The sequence below is a fragment of the Pteropus medius genome, unplaced genomic scaffold (genome assembly GCF_902729225.1).
Source record: "Pteropus medius unplaced genomic scaffold, Ma_sr-lr_union100, whole genome shotgun sequence".
Classification (NCBI taxonomy): Eukaryota; Metazoa; Chordata; class Mammalia; order Chiroptera; family Pteropodidae; genus Pteropus; species Pteropus medius.
The window spans coordinates 1363748-1379118 of NW_024342475.1; the positions used below are offsets into that span (position 1 = coordinate 1363748).

Consider the following 15371-nt stretch of genomic DNA (forward strand, 5'->3'; position numbering starts at 1 on the left):
GGCTCCTACCTCCAAGTAAAAGCCAAAGCTATTGCCATAGTCCACGAGAGTCTAGAACACCTGTCCCTGCCCCTTGCCTCAGGGACCTCCCTGCCTACCTCTTCCTCCTTGCTTTCTCTACTCCAGCCCCACTGGCCTTGCTGCCCTCAAACTTGTCAGGCTGTCTCTGACCCCAGGGCCTTTGCACTGGCCGTTCCATCTCTCCAGAGAATGCTCACTCTCTCACTTCTTTCACACGTCTGCCCAGACGTCACCTCCTCAGAGAGGCAGACCCTCAATGGTCCTCCTAAGGTAGCACCTCTCCCCGTCACAAACCATATCCTTTCTTTTCCTTCATAGCGCATAAGGCGCAGCCAGCATGGAGCACCAGCCAGCTGTCTTCCTTGAAAACACAGTCTCAGAGCTGCCAGATCCTTCGATTTACCAAAAGATATCAAAAGTGCAGGCTTTTTTGCTTTTTTACTTTTTTATTTTTGCAAAACCTTCCTTAAAGGTCAGAAATAAATTCCAGAGTGCTGGCCACGTAAGACACATTCCCGGTCATTTGTTGGATGCTAGCTTGCAGCCTCTGCCTCTGCCTCTTAGAACCACGCGACATTTTACACTGAGAAACTGAGACTTGTGCAGAGCAAAGGACTGTTTCCCAGGGTGACCCCGGGCCTCGCAGCAGTCCTCCCATCTCCCCGTCCTACCCCAGCAGGAGGGACCGCATCCTCGTCCAGGGGTATGAAGAATTTCTTCTTCGTGGGTGGCCCAGTGGGCTGTCGCACGCCCTCCTCGTCCATCCCAAGGTCCTTCTGGGGCCTGTAAATGAAGACGTGGCGGCGGGAGGGAGACATCAGCGTCTGCATTCCCACCACCCCGCGCAGGGACCCACCACCCCGCGCAGGGACCCCCCACTCACAGCCGTCACCCTCCCAAATCCCAGGGCTCCACAGCATCAGGTTGCAAACACCCAGCGCCTCGGACTCCAGAGAGCCCCGCCGGATGGGGCCTCCACCTGTGACGGGGCTCGCGCGGCCCCCTCCGGGCGCACGGCTCCCACCCGCCCCGCCCCGCAAGGCCCCAAGTTCGATTCGCTCCGCCCTCACCGTTCCCCGCCTTCCCGGCGCCGGGCTCGGCCGCCGCCCGGCCCTCCGTCCGCCCCGCTCCCGGCCTCGCACCCAGGGGCCCTCCCCTCGCTCCATCGCGTCCACCTGACAGCCCCGGCCCGGCCGCCGCGGCCCCGGGAGGACTCACTTCCACGCCCCCGGGCCGCGGGGAAGGCGCAGGAGGAGGACCAGGCGCTCCCCGGCGGGCGCGGCCAGGGCACCCGGAGCCTCGGCGCCCTTCCGGCCTCTCTAGCCCTCGAGCCCGCCCTCGCCGTGCCCCAGAGCGCCGCCCCGGCTCAGCTCTCTATGGTCGTGGAGGACTGCGGACGTTTGGGTTGACGCGCCTGAGCGTCTCTGGTTGCCAAGCGGCTCAAGTTCAATGCCCTGATCGAGCGCTTCTTGGGTACTTGGGCTCCGGACCCGGGTCAGTGAAGAAGAGATGGTGGGAGATCAGATTAGGTCCCTTCCTTCTGTACAGCCTTGGGTTTAATGCCGGCTCTGCCATTGACAGTTTCCCCCATTCATTCATTTATTTCACACGTATTCCCCAAGCGCCTCCTCTGTTCCCGGCCCTGTGCGGGACAGCGCTAAGTGACACACCGGTGACTAACGAGAGCCCCGCGCTGGAGCTCACAGTCCAGTGGGAAAGACAGACCGAGTTCCAAACAGTGACGACCCAGAGCGGGCAGGGCTGGGATTGGAGACCCCAGGGGACAGTGGCAGGGTGTGCATGGTGGGGGTGCGGGGTGGGGGGTGTCTAACCCAGCCTGAAGGTCAGGAAAGGCTTCCTGGAGGAAGGGACATCTGAGCAGAGACCTGGTTGATGAGTTAGTATTAGTCATTTCCTGAAAGGATAGTATCACGCTGTTCTAACTTGTAACTCTGATTACTAAGGAGAGGGAACATGTTTTTGTGAGTTTATTGGTCTTATATATTTGTCTTCTGTGAATTGCTTGCTCATATCCTTTACCCATTTTTTAAATGGGGCTGAATGCCTTTTTTATTACTATTAATTTGTAGGAGTGCTTTATGGTTTCCGATTCTAACTCTTAGTCAGTTACATATATTCCAAATATTTCCTTCTAGTTTGTACTTTGTATTTGAACTTCATTTGCTTATTTATTTTTGTCACACAGAAGCTCGTAGTGTTTACTCATACGTATTTATCAATCTATTACATATGATTTTTGTTTTTGTTGTGTTGTTTAAGAAGCCTGCCATACCCCAAGGTCATAAATATATTCTATCATTTCTTTTAATATTTTCCTAGTTTTGGTTTTGTTTCTGTCTTTAATTCATATGAGACTTGTTTTTTTTAAATGCGCTAAAGTAGGAATGTATAATGGATGTAGCAATTGTCCCAGTACCATTGATTTTAAAAGTCAATTTCTCCCCAGTTTCCCGCCCCCCAGTTTTAATAGTCCGTCTTTATCATGTACCAAATTTCCGTATATATGCTGGTATTCTGACATTTCTATTATGTTTCACTGACATATATATATATATATCTGTTTCTTGCCTCCATGTCATACTGTCTCATTATTTTATGTTGATATATTTTGACGTAACATCAGGCAAAGTCCCCCCTCTGATCAGTTTCAAATCTTGTCTTTACCATTCTTGTACATTTTCCCTTCTAGATGGATTTTAGCAGCTGCTTTTCTAGTTCCATGACAAATCCTATTGGGATGGAGATTGGAACTGCATTGAATTGATGGATACCTTTTTCATACTCATGAACATGTCTCTATCTCTCCATTAATTCCGGCTTTTGTTAGGAGCCTACTGTAAAAAAATATATATATATTTATACAGTTGATTCATGAATACATTTTTGTATTAGTTTCCTAGGACTGCTGTAACAGGGCATCAAAAACCAGGTGGCTTAAAGAACAGAAATTTATTGTCTCACAGTTCTGGAAGCTGGGAGTCCAAAATTAAGGCATAGGAAGAATCCGTTGCAGACCTCTCTTCTAGCTTCTGTCCCTTGGCTTGTAGACGGTAGTCGTCCCCACATGTCTCTTCACATCATTTTCCCTCTGGGTGTGTCTGTCTCTGTGTCTAAATTTCCCTGTTTTATAAGGACATCAGTCATATTGGATTAGGGTCCGCCCTAATGAGCTCATTTTAACTTGATTACCTCTGTAGAGACCTTATTCCAAATATGGACACATTCTGAGGTCAGGACTTCAGGACATCCTTTGGAGAGGACAGAAGGGTTCTGTTACTTTTTATAACCTCTCTCCTTCTGAATACCTTTTACCTCTTGCTAAAGTACATCCTTCTGTAATTCTCTCAGAGACCGTTGTGAATAGTAACTCTCTGAGTCTTGCTCATCTGAAAATATCTTTTATTTCACTTTCACAATAGGAATCTCAAAGTCTGGGTTGCCAGTGAGAAGACTACCATCCCCCAGTTCTCCTTTCTCCATAAGCAGTATTAATCCTGGGGTGTAATTTTTCCCTAGGGTCACTTACTAGCAGCTGAGTTGCTTCCGCGTGTGTGTCAGTTTGCTCATCTCTAAAATGAGGATAACAATAGTATAATTATTACGAGGATGGAATGAATTATGTGTAAAACTGTACCAGGCACATGGTACTATATTCGGGTTTGTCATATAAATAAAATAGCCCTTGACCAAGTCCTGGGCGGCAGGAGATGTTGTGGCTACTGCTGTATCACGGTGCCTCTACACAGGGCCTGGCACCCAGAAGGAGCTACCAACTCAGATGCTGTGTGAATGAACAAAGAACAGACACCAAGCCTAAGGCAAGTGACTTCAATGCCGGGAGCCTTAGTTTCCCCATCTGTAACTGCTGAGGTCGTGAGGATTCACTGAAACCACGGAGACCTGTCTTGAGATGGACTGGTTCATTCATTCCCTGAATAATTACGTATAGAGCACCTACTGTGTGCCAGGCACTGGGGACACAGCTGTGAGCAAATCAGATCAGGTCCCTGCCCTGTGGAGCCGACCTAAGAAGGAAACACATAAATAAGAGTTTCAGACAGCCATACATGCTACGAAGAAGATAAAACGCCATGGCGTGAAGCAGGCGATGCGGGAGGGAGCCACACAATCGCAGACAGGAGGGCTCTGTAAGTAAGAAATATTGCCATCAACTAGAGTACCATCAAAGCACAGTCGTCCTCCCTTACCCACGGTCCTGCTTTCTGCAGTTTCAGTTATCTGTGGTGCCCCGCGGTCCAAAAATATTAAATGGAAAATTCCAGAAATAAACAATTTATAAGTTTTAAATTGTGTACCATTCTGAGTAGCGTGACGAAACCTTGCACCATCCTGCTCCGTCCCACCCGGACATGAATCATTCCTTTGTCCAGTGCGTCCACGTTGTATACATTCCCTGCCCGTTAGTCACTTAGTAGCTGTCTTGGTTATCAGGTTGACTGTCACAGTATCACAGTGCTTATGTTTGAGTCACCCTTATTTTACTTAATAATGGCCCCAAAGCACGAGAGTAGTGAGGCTGGCAGTTTAAGACACGCCAAAGAGAGGCCATAAGGTGCTTCGTTTGACTGAAAAGTTGAATACAGCACAATAAACTATTTTGAGAGACAGAAACCACATTCGCATAACTTTTATTACAGTAGAAGTATTGTTATAGTTCTGTTTTATTAGTTATTATTAATCTCTAATTGTGCCTAATTTACATAAACTGTCATAGGTATGTACAGGAAAAACCATAGTATATACAGGGTTGGGTACTATCTGCCTTTCAGGCACCCACTGGGAGTCTTGGACGTACCTTCCCCCCACCCCGCCCCGGGGCCTGCTGTCGAGTGAGCTCTTGCTATGAGCTAAAGCCTCACAACAACCATCCCCTTAGATATTATTAGCTCATTTGACAGATGAGGGAACCGAGCCCCAGCGACATAGAGAAAGATCATAGAAATGTGTCTTTGAATCCGAAGGCAGAGAGGATTTCTAAGAGTCCAACCAGGGCGAGACTCAGTTTCTCCCCCGGGGGAAAGAACTGCCAAACAAGCCTGCAACTCACGCCTTTGCCGCCAGGGGGCGATAGCGCCCCACAAGAGGACACCCCGAGCGCTCCGCCAGGACCCACCAGGGAACAAGACACCCCCCACCCCCAGAAAGCGGCAGGCGGCCCTTTTGCTTCTCCCGACTCCTTTCTCTCTTTCAAAAGTGCAACAAAGACCCCGCCGCGTGCAGTTAATAAACTCTGAGCCTGTTTACATTAGTTAAGGTCGGGGGCGCTGTTGCCCTCGGTTCTACGTTACTTGCAAGTTTGATTTCTACACTCGATTCGCAAATTGAGCTCTCGGGTCGCGGATTTGAGTCCGCCCAGCTCCCAGAGTTGTGAGTTCGAATCTTCCAGCGGCCCACACTCTGATTCCGCTTCCTTCCCACAAAAGCTCCAAGTTCAAACTCCAGTCGCAGCCCAAGTTCCCCGGCGACTCGAGTCCGGCCCCTGCCCCACTCCCGAACCTTTCCCTTATCCTAACTTCCAATTTTCTCTGTGCGGTGGGGATGGAGACTATGGGGAGACCCCAACCCCACGTCCGCCCGAGGGGCTCTGGGTGGCGAGCAGCCGGGCCGAAGGCTCTGGAAACCGGGGCGCAGTGACCGGGCCGGCATCCCCTCCCGCCTCTAAACTTAGCCGCGGTGACGCGCGGCCCGGCGATCGCTGCGGGGTCGGGCACGCAGGGGGGGCCCGGGGAGGAGGGGGGCGGCTCCGCTGGGCGAGCCTCTATTTATAGCGCCCGGAGCCCGAAATAGCGCCGAGAGGAGCGGCCGAGATGACGCGGGAGCCGCGGGGGCTGACTCACCCAGCCCAGAGTGGCGGCCCCCGGATGGGGGGCAGTGGAGGCGCCTGGCCCCGACCCCGCGCCTTCCTAGGACCCCTTCTACTGCAATGTCCAGAGTTTCCACCGGTCACCACCGTGGATGGATATACAGCAGACGGGGGGGGATCTGCAGCATGAGAGACTGAAGTTAGATCGGAGGTGGGACTTCCCTCGAAGAGCCCAGAATCCGAGAACTTTGTGCAGGAAGAGAGGTCGGGGAGGAGAGGAGACGAACCGGAGAGGCACGCCTGCCTCTCACCAGAAACAGTATGGAGCCGTCTCGGGCACAGAGGAACGGAAAAATAACCCGGCCTGTCACCAGGCCAGAGCATGTCCCCTCTCCACTTGCCCTAGCTCCTTGCATGCTGTTCCCACCCTCCCCTGCCTACTCAGTCTTAAGAACTCATGCTCTTCAGAGACCTGGTGTTAAGGGCCATCTCTCACAAATGAAATCTCCGGGGCCCACTGAACCGGGAGCCCCATGAGGGCAGGGCCGAGCCCTTCTCAGTCATCACCGTGTCCCCAGCATTGCTCAGCACAAAAACAGGCCTCCGGAGAAATTAATTGCATGGATAAAGTGTTGATAATAAAAGAAAATGACATTTTCCAAATTATAATAGCAAATGTTTACCGTATGCAACGTGTCAGGTGAGATTCTGAGAACCATCTCCTATGGGTGTCACTACAACCCTAGCGGGAAGGTGCTTTCATTATTTTTATCGTCACCACCCCCATGTTAGAGATGAAGAAAACGAGGCTCGTTAGTAGCTCGCCTTGTTAGTAGTCAGGGTTGTCTCTTAAACCAGGTCGCCTGGCCCCAGAGGACTTTAGTTCCCAGGACGCTGTCTTTAGGCCCTAGAGAACCCAAAGCTAAGGAGAGATTCTCAAAGTGCAGTCCACAGAACCCTGGGGGAGGGGGGTCCCCAGTAATCCTTCAAGAGATCCCCAAGGTCAAAATGATAATCATAATAATATTAAGACACCTGCCTTTTTCACTCACTCTTTTCTGAGTGTACAATGCAGCTTGCACAATGTCGTAACAGACTAAACACAGAAGCAGACAGATGTGAGGACCCAGTTGTCTTCCATGGAGCCAGACGCCAAAGTAATTTGCAAAAACTAAATTTTTTAAATTTAGTAATTAAACTACTAATTTTTTTTTTGATTTGGAAAATATGGTCACTCTTAATTAAAACTGTATGATTTATGTTAACACAAAATCGGTTTTGTATTATTTTTAAATGAATCAAAAAGTGGTTTTTAATTCACCAGTTTCATTTCCAATATAGTGAATATTGTGATAGATATAATCCACATTAACAAAAACTCTTTGGGGTCCTCAATGATTTTTGAGAACATAAGGGACTCTGTAACCAAAAAGTTTAAGAATCACTGAACTAATAATCATATAAACCTGACAAATGGCAAGAATAACAAAAATGCGGGAACATAATTTTAACTGGGATGGAAATGGGAGGGCAGGAGAGGTTTCTCCATCAAAGGAGCACTTAAGAAGAGACATATACTGTAAGCATAAAAAATAAGGGATTGTAGTCTACAGCCATGCCACTCTGAACAAGCCCAATCCCGTCTGATCTTGGAAGCTAAGCAGGGTCTGACCTGGTTAGTTCTTGGATAGGAGACCACCTAGGAAGACCAGGTGCTGTAGAAGTAAAAAATAAAATAAAATAAAATAAAATAAAATAATAAAATAAAATAAAATAAAATAAAATAAAATAAAACTAAAAAATAAGAGATTGTAAGCTGACAAGGTCCTTGCAATCTGCGATGTCAACCAAGGGTTGCCTTGCCTCCCCTTCAAAAAAATAAAAAATAAAAATAAAAAATAAGGGATTGTAAACTGACAAGGTCCCTGCAATCTGTGAGGTCAACCAAGGGTTGCTTCGTCTAAAAAAAAAAGAAGTGACATAAAGGATGACCGGGAATCTGCAAGGTGAAAAGACAGGAGGGAGAGCTTTCCAGGCCAGACAAGCAGGAACAGTTTGTGCAAAGGCCCTGTGGTAGGAAATTGCTTCGGGAGTTTGAGAAACAGAAAAAAGACCTGTATAGCTGGAGCACAGGGAGCAAGGGCGAGAGTGACAAGAAATAAGGCTGGGCAGCAAAGGGACCAGATTACATAAGGCCTTGAAGGCTGCGGTAAGTATTCTGGACCTTATTCTGAGTGGAGAATGAATTGTAACGGGTCAAGGATGGAAACAGAAAGCCCAGAGAGGAAGAGACTGCAATTGGCCAGGAAAGACCAGATGGCATCCTGGACTAGGGTGATGGACAATCAAGAAGAATGCTTAGGTTTGAGAGACTGGCAGTAACGTGACCCAGGAGAGCAGGCTGGGGAGGAAGGCAGAGAATTCTGACGGAGCCCCCTTAGCGTTGGAGAAACCATCAAGACACGCCAGGGGGAATACCAGTAGGCAGGAGGGAGCTGTGGGCTTAAGATTGAAATCTGAAAGTCACCAGTACACGCAGATGACATTTTTCTAATTTATTAACTCTTTATCTTATTTCTCTTATAATTTCTAGTTGATGGATGCTATTAAGTATGGTTGGTTGACCTTTTAACAGGCAATCTGGGCAAATTCTCATATTAAAATAGTTTGTTGATTCTCTTAGTTTTTCCTGGAAAATGACCCAAACGGTAGTTTTATCTCTCGCCTTCCAATTTTTATACCTTATTTATTTTTCTCGTCTTATAGCATTTGCAAAGACTCCCAGGACTGTGTCAAACGGTAAAGTCTATGGATTCTCATATACTCCACATCACAACCTTCTGAGATGACTTATCTCATTATCCCCATTTTATAGAAGGAAACGGAGACACAGAGAGGTTAGCCTCTAGCCCAAGGCCACACAGCAAGTGAGCAACTGAACCAGGACTCCGACCAAAGCTTGCGTTCTCCACCACTGCCTTAAAAGAAAACTCAATAAGCGTTCTACATTTTTCTAACAGGCAAAATACCCTGCAAGTTTCCACAGTGACCCCTGAACTTGGATGAGGTTCTGGGGGCCTGAGGTCTGGTTCCGGCTCCGCCCTCTTTCCAGGCCTTAGTTCCCTCCTGTGAGATGGCATCTAAAAGCCACAGAAACTGCTTTCAGGGAGGAAGAAACGGGTCCCCAGACAGATTATCATATTCATTTCCTGTGGCTGCCGTAACAAGTCACCACAAACTTGGTTGGTTAAAACAAAAGAAATTTCTTCTCTCACGGTTCTGGGGGCCGGAAATCCGAAATCAAGGTGTCAGCAGGGCCACACTCCGTCGGAAGATTCTAGGGGAGGATCCTCGCGGCTCGAAGCTTCTGGTGGCTCCGGCCGTTCCTGGGCTTGTGGCTACACCGCTCCCGTCTCTGCCTCCATCGTCACGTGGCTTCTCTGTGCGTCTGTGTCTTCTCCTCCTGTCTCTTATAAAGACACTTGCCGTTGGGTTTAGGACCCATCTGGGTAATCTAGAGTGATCTCATCTCAAAGTCCGTACCTTAATTACCCTTTTTCCAAACCAGCTCACATTCACAGGTGTCAGGTGGACATATCTTGGGAGGGGAGGCAGACACCGTTCAACCCACTACACAGATCCAAACAGAAAAAATAAGAACAAGGAAACAGGTGGGGAGTTCACACTGGGAGGCGTCCAAAGCTTGGTGACTGCGCACGGCCGGTTCCATCCATGGAGGCGCGCACACGACCCCTGAGAACCCAGAGTCTCGTGCAGGCTCTGCGCACTCCCCTGCCCTCGACAGCTCCACTTTGACGGTGGGGAGATTTGAAAGGAGTTTTTCATTCTTCAGCTGGTAATATGAAAGTTAGAGATTTTCTCCTTCACAAATTTCAAATAATAAAAGGCAGTACTCATACTGTACTTAATATGTTCCAGGCCCCGTTCTCACTGTTTAATATCTGTGAGTTAATTTAATATGCACGAAATCCTTACGAAGCTTTGTTGGTGAGGCCCCCTTTTATAGAAGAGTAAACTGAGGTGCAGAGAGGTTAGAGCTGCACTTGGAAGTTCCAGAACTAGCATCTGAACCCCAAAGTCTGGCTTCAGAGTCTGGGGTCCTGACTGTGAGCCACGCTGTCAACCGGAGCTCACTGTCTCGACTTTGGGGAAGCCACACTCCCAGGTCCATGGCCAGCCCATCGCCCCCTGCTGTGCCACTGGCCACGTGTGGCTCTTCCGCACTGAAAACGTGGCTGGTCCAAAATGAGATGTGCGCCATCAGCGTATTTTCCATCTGGGAGGACATCAGGTGTCGGGGAGGGGGGGCATTTGTTCTGGGGCCACTGAGCCTTGGGATTTCTTGTGGTGTTCTGGAACAATCCATGTCAGAAGCACTTCAAGAGGAGCAGTAACTGATGGTCCAAAGTGGAGCTGTAAAATTCACACCGGATTGCCAAGATTTGGTGCGATAAAAATGTAAAATATCTCATCAATAATTGCTGATTCCGAGGACATGTTGAAATATTTCGCATATATCTGGTTAAAAAAAATACATATACAAAATTGTTTTCACCTGTTTCTTTTTTCCTTTTTTAGTGCAGTTACTTAGTCACGTGACTCACATCATATTTCTCATGGACAGCCCTGGTCCCTGGAATTCGCCATCAGCGTATTTTCCATCTGGGAGGACATCAGGTGTCGGGGAGGTGGGGCATTTGTTCTGGGGCCACTGAGCCTTGGGATTTCTTGTGGTGTTCTGGAACAATCCGTGTCAGAAGCACTTCAAGAGGAGCAGTAACTGATGTTCATGTCAAAATTATGGCCTGCAGAGGACCTGACTAGACGCTTCTCCAAATGGGACATACGGAAGGCCAATGGACTTATGAAAAGATGCTCAACGTCACCAACCGTCAGAGAAATGCAAATGAAAACCACAATGAGCAATCGCCTCATACCTGTCAGAATGACTATTATCAATAAATCGACAAACAACAAGTGTTTACGAGGACGTGGAGAAAAGGGAACCCTCGTGCACTGTCGGTGGGGTTGCAAATTGGGGCAGCCACTATGGAAAACAGTTTGGAGGTTCCTCAGAAAGTTAAAACCAGAACTACCGTATAATCCAGCAATGCCACTTCTGGGTATTTATCTGAAGAAATCCATCTGCGGCCATGCCTCCCTGAACAAGCCCGATGTCTGATCTCAGAAGCTAAGCAGGGTTGGGCCTGATGAGTACTTAGATGGGAGACCACCTAGGAAGACCAGGTGCTGTAGGCGTAAAAAATAAAAAAATAAGGGATTATAAACTGACAAGGTCCTTGCAATCTGTGAGGTCAGCTAAGGGATGCCTCCCCTTAAAAAAAAATTCCAAAACATTAATTTAAAAAGCTATATGCATCCCTATGTTCATTGCAGCATTATTTACAATAGCCAAGATATGGAAGCAGCCTAAATGTCCGTCGATAGATGAATGGATGAAGAAAAGGTGGCATATATATACAATGGAATATAACTTGGTCATAAAAAAGGATGCACTCTTATCATTTGTGACAACATGGATGAACATAGAAGGCATTATGCTAAGAGAAAGTCAGAGAAAGACAAATACCATATGATCTCACTTCTATGTGAAATCTGAAAAACAAAACAAACAAACAAAACAGAAACAAACTCATAGATACAGAGAACAAACCGATGGTCGCCAGGTTGGAAGGGGCTTATGGGACTGGGTGAAAAAGGTGAAGGGATTAAGAAGTATAAATTGGCAGTTACAAAATAGTCACGGGGATGTAAAGTACAGCATAGGGAATATAGTCCATAATATTGTAATAACTGTGTATGGTGCCAGGTGGGTACTAGACTTAATGGGGTGATCACTTCATAAGGTATAGAAATGTCTAACCACTATGTTGTACACCTGAAACTAACATGATATCGAATGTCAACTGTAATTGAACAATTAAAAAAGAAATCTTTTTAAATGTGGCCTCTAAAGATGTGCTGAATTTCCTGTTCTGGTCATGCCTGGATGTGGGACTGACTATACCTGTGCTGGGGACCCAGGAGGAGGAGGCACTAGATGAAGAAGCTATTTTTTTTCTTTTTTTCTTTTTTTTTTTTAGGCAAAGCAACACTTGGTTGACCTCACAGATTGCAAGGACCTTATCAGTTTACAATCCCTTATTTTTATTTTTTTTACACCTACAGCTGAAGAAGCTATTAACAGAGAGGCCACAAAGCCACCCAGGACTCTACATGGAGTATATTTTTTATTCATAAATTAAATACGTGTGTGCCTCTATTGAAAATGTCATAAAATAAAAACTTACAAAACCGAGATAAATACTCAGCATAATTGGATGAGCCGGGCTGTGGGAGGTCATGACTTCAAATCCTGACTCTGTCCCCTCCCTGGCCTTGCGATTCTTTCAATGAGTCACTTGTCCCTTCTGAGTCTCAGTTTCTTCATCCTGGAGCTGGGACTGTTTGTTTCTGGCCCCTGAGGGTTCTGGGGGGAACTCAATGAGACCGTGTGTGCCAGGCGCCTCGCACACACTGCTGAGCAGAGTGAGCCACCCCTACCCTTGAGGGGAGGGGCCGGCTTAGCGTGGAGGGAGTCACGCAAGGGTTCTCGGGGGAGGGGATGGTTGATTGGACCTTGAAGGACTGAGAAATATATTCGCTAGGTAGAGAAAGTCGGCAAAGGCATTCTGGGCAGAGGAAACAGACCGCTCAAGGTCGGGAGGCATGCTGAGCTATGATGCACTTGGGAAAAGGCGAGCAGTCTGGGTATTATTCAAGGACGGAGTTAATGTGCGTTGGGGTAAGCGCGGAGCAAGAGATGAGCTTGAAGAAGGCGGCAGGTCCCCGCGGGCCTCGCACGGAAGTCGGAGACTGGAACCCGGGAGCCACAGAGGGCTCCCAGTAGGGCCAAGACCTGACAGGGACCAGTCCGTGGTTTGGCAAGATCCTGCTAGATGAGAGCTGGTGGGCCTGAGGCAGGAGAGCAGGGAGGAGCGGAGGGAGGATGAAATGGGGATAGGGGATCAAGTGGTGGGAGGTGGGGAGGGAGAACCAATGAAATCTCTAAGACTGAATGGAAAGGTATGGGAGGTAAATGGAAGATGACATCCAGGAGGAGGCCCAGGCCTCTGGTCTAGGAGAAGGGGTCAGTGTGGGACTATGCCTGTGCTGGGGACCCAGGAGGAAGAGGCACAGGAAGGTTGTTGAGGTCGGGTGAAATCCTGTGGGACACCCAGGGGGAGGCATCCAAGAGCCGCTAGACACTTGGGTCTGGAGAGCAGGCTGAGAGTGGGAGGCCTCCTGGGCCCAAACAGGGCTGAAATCCTGACAGTGGAAGAGAGTAGAGGGTGCCTGCCCAGATGGGGGGAGCCCAGATGCACACGAGCTGTCCGTGCCTGCGCCTTGAGAGAGTGGGGGGGCAGTGTGTGACAAATGGGGTACGGTGGTCCATTCTCAAGGACTAGGGGCAGTGGAAAGTGTCAGGATCAGTTCCTGGGGACTCTCGGCGAGGGAAAGTGAATTAAGCAGGAGTCTCCCATGTGCAAACTGGTTTAGGAAAATGTATTGGCTCATGTTAAAAAAAAAATGGCAAGGATGTGGCTCCATAGCATAGCGGGGAGCACGTCTGCTTCACACACAGAAGGTCCTGGGTTCGCGCCCCAGTGCAAGCCACAGTCCATGGTCTACGGCCACGCCACCCTGAACAAGCCCGATGTCTGATCTCGGAAGCCAAGCAGGGCCGGACCTGGTTAGGACTTGGATGGGAGACCACTTAGGAAGACCAGGTGCTGTAGGAATAAATAATAATAATAATAAAAGGTCAAGGGGTAGGACTGCCTTCAGTAGCAGCTTGACCCAGGATCTCAAGTGACAATGATATGAGGCCACTGCCTAAGCTCTGGGTTCCAAATTTCTCTGATATTTTTCTCAGAAAGACCTTCCTTGAGGTAGCAAAGATGGCGCCAGCAGCTCTGTACTCACACCTCATCCTCCTGGTGACCCCAGAGGGAAGAAAGGTCTCCTGCCCAGTGGTTCTATTACTCACAGGCCCAAATGGGTCACATGCCCACCACTGAACCAATCACTGTCATCAGAGGGCAGAAGGCCTGGAATGCTCTGATTGGCGGGGCCTGGGTCACCGTCTCTTCCCTCCCGTGTGGCCGGAAGAGAATGGATGTGGGGAACAGTTTTCCTCATCCGTTCATGGGGCGTGGGAGCAATATCTCACTTAGTGGACTGCTTGGCACAGAGTAGGTGCTGGATAAATAGTAGCTATTATTATTATTTTTTAAATAGTAATCGATATTACTACTACTGCTGACGGATGGTATCTATATGCTGGGAGGAAACGAGCTCCTGGACACAGGATGAGACCAACCTGAAGCTGAACAATTATGCAGTGGACACTCATGTAATCTACAGTCTTCAAGCTCAGTCCTCAACTGGGTCCTCTCCAGGCTTCTGTCTCCAGGTCTGTGAAATAGAATGAGAGGATTGAATTAAACCAGAGTCTTTTTAGATGCCTGATCTCATCATTCAGGTTGCAATTCAGTGTCACCTCCTCAGAGGATGCTTTGCCTGACTACTCTTACCAAAATATCCCCCCGTTTTTAAAAAACTATATCATTCCATTTTATTTTCCCCTCAGTGCTTATCACAATCTGAAACCATCTTATGTATTTACTGTCTCCCCTATTAGAATGTCAGCCCCATGAGGGTAGACATCTCTGTCTGTCCTTTTCACTGCTATGTCCCCATCACCTACCACAGTGCCTAGCACACAGCGCACTCCTGACAAAGATTTGTTGAATGACTAGATAAATACTACTAATAAAAAGAAATAAGTCTACAGCCATGCCACCATGAACGTGCTGGATCTTGTCTGATCTTGGAAGCTAAGCAGGGTCGGGCCTGGTTAGTACTTGGATGGGAGACTACCTAGGAAGACCAGGTGCTGTAGACGTTAAAAAAAAGAAAGAAAAAAAATAAAGAAATAGCACCTACTTGTCTGACAGGTAGTGAGTTCGCCACTAAGGGAGGTGTCGAGGTGTCCAGGCTGAAGCTGAACGACCGTACCTTGCAATTCAGGCTGCAAGGTCCCAATCAGTTCCTCTCCCTGCCTCAGTTTCCTCATTTAGAAATAGGTGTGTGGGGGGTGGTGTAGGGAGGAGAATGGCTGGACTCATCCTGGCCAGCTCCTGCCTGCAATCCCTGGTAGGACCACCAGGGGGCGCCTCTGCCCCAAAGTCCGCCGTCAGCCGCTGGAGGCCGGGTGGACGCGTCGCGATGTTCCTGGAATATTCTGAGCCTGCCGGTTTCCAGGTGCCCAGGGACCCAGAAGGCTGGAGCGGATGCGGGGTGTCCGGAGCCAGCGGTCCGTGCTCCTCGCGGCGCAGCGGGGCCGCGGGAGGCGGTGACTCAGGCGCGCGCCCCCGGCCCCCGTTCTCGCAAGGGGGCGCGCACGGCCTCGGGAACCCGC

At 48.7% G+C, this 15371-nt stretch overlaps 1 protein-coding gene, 1 long non-coding RNA gene and 3 pseudogenes across 12 annotated transcripts in view; 3 read left to right on the forward strand and 2 right to left on the reverse strand.

Annotated features, from left to right (window-relative positions):
* Positions 1-3139, reverse strand: part of ERCC1 (ERCC excision repair 1, endonuclease non-catalytic subunit) — a 16521-nt gene extending 13382 nt beyond the window's left edge. The window contains exons 1-2 of one of the 6 annotated variants that reach the window (XR_005653589.1): positions 1197-1353; positions 693-804 (exon numbers count right to left, since the gene is read on the reverse strand). Coding sequence is in view for 5 of the 6 variants with exons in the window: in XM_039866208.1 (XP_039722142.1) it covers positions 693-785 (93 nt within the window). In the remaining variant the exon portion in view is untranslated. Of the gene's footprint in view, positions 1-692; positions 805-904; positions 1043-1196; positions 1379-3003 lie in introns of those variants that run through there. The other 5 variants (XM_039866208.1, XM_039866206.1, XM_039866205.1 and 2 more) reach the window with 5 other exon arrangements.
* Positions 3140-7471: 4332 nt separating this feature from the next.
* Positions 7472-7590, forward strand: LOC120605420 (uncharacterized; annotated as a pseudogene).
* A 2068-nt stretch (positions 7591-9658) lies between these two features.
* LOC120605296 (uncharacterized) lies at positions 9659-15361 on the reverse strand. Of its 6 annotated transcripts, XR_005653591.1 has the most exons (4): positions 14897-15361; positions 14271-14365; positions 10492-10625; positions 9659-9719 (listed from the first exon to the last, which is right to left on the reverse strand). It is a non-coding gene; the product is annotated as an uncharacterized LOC120605296 (long non-coding RNA). The 6 variants fall into 6 exon arrangements; XR_005653592.1 differs by lacking the exon at positions 10492-10625; XR_005653593.1 differs by lacking the exons at positions 9659-9719; positions 10492-10625 and adding an exon at positions 10256-10405.
* Positions 11031-11146, forward strand: LOC120605368 (uncharacterized; annotated as a pseudogene).
* On the forward strand, positions 14737-14855 carry LOC120605404 (uncharacterized; annotated as a pseudogene).
* Positions 15362-15371: the final 10 nt, after the last annotated feature.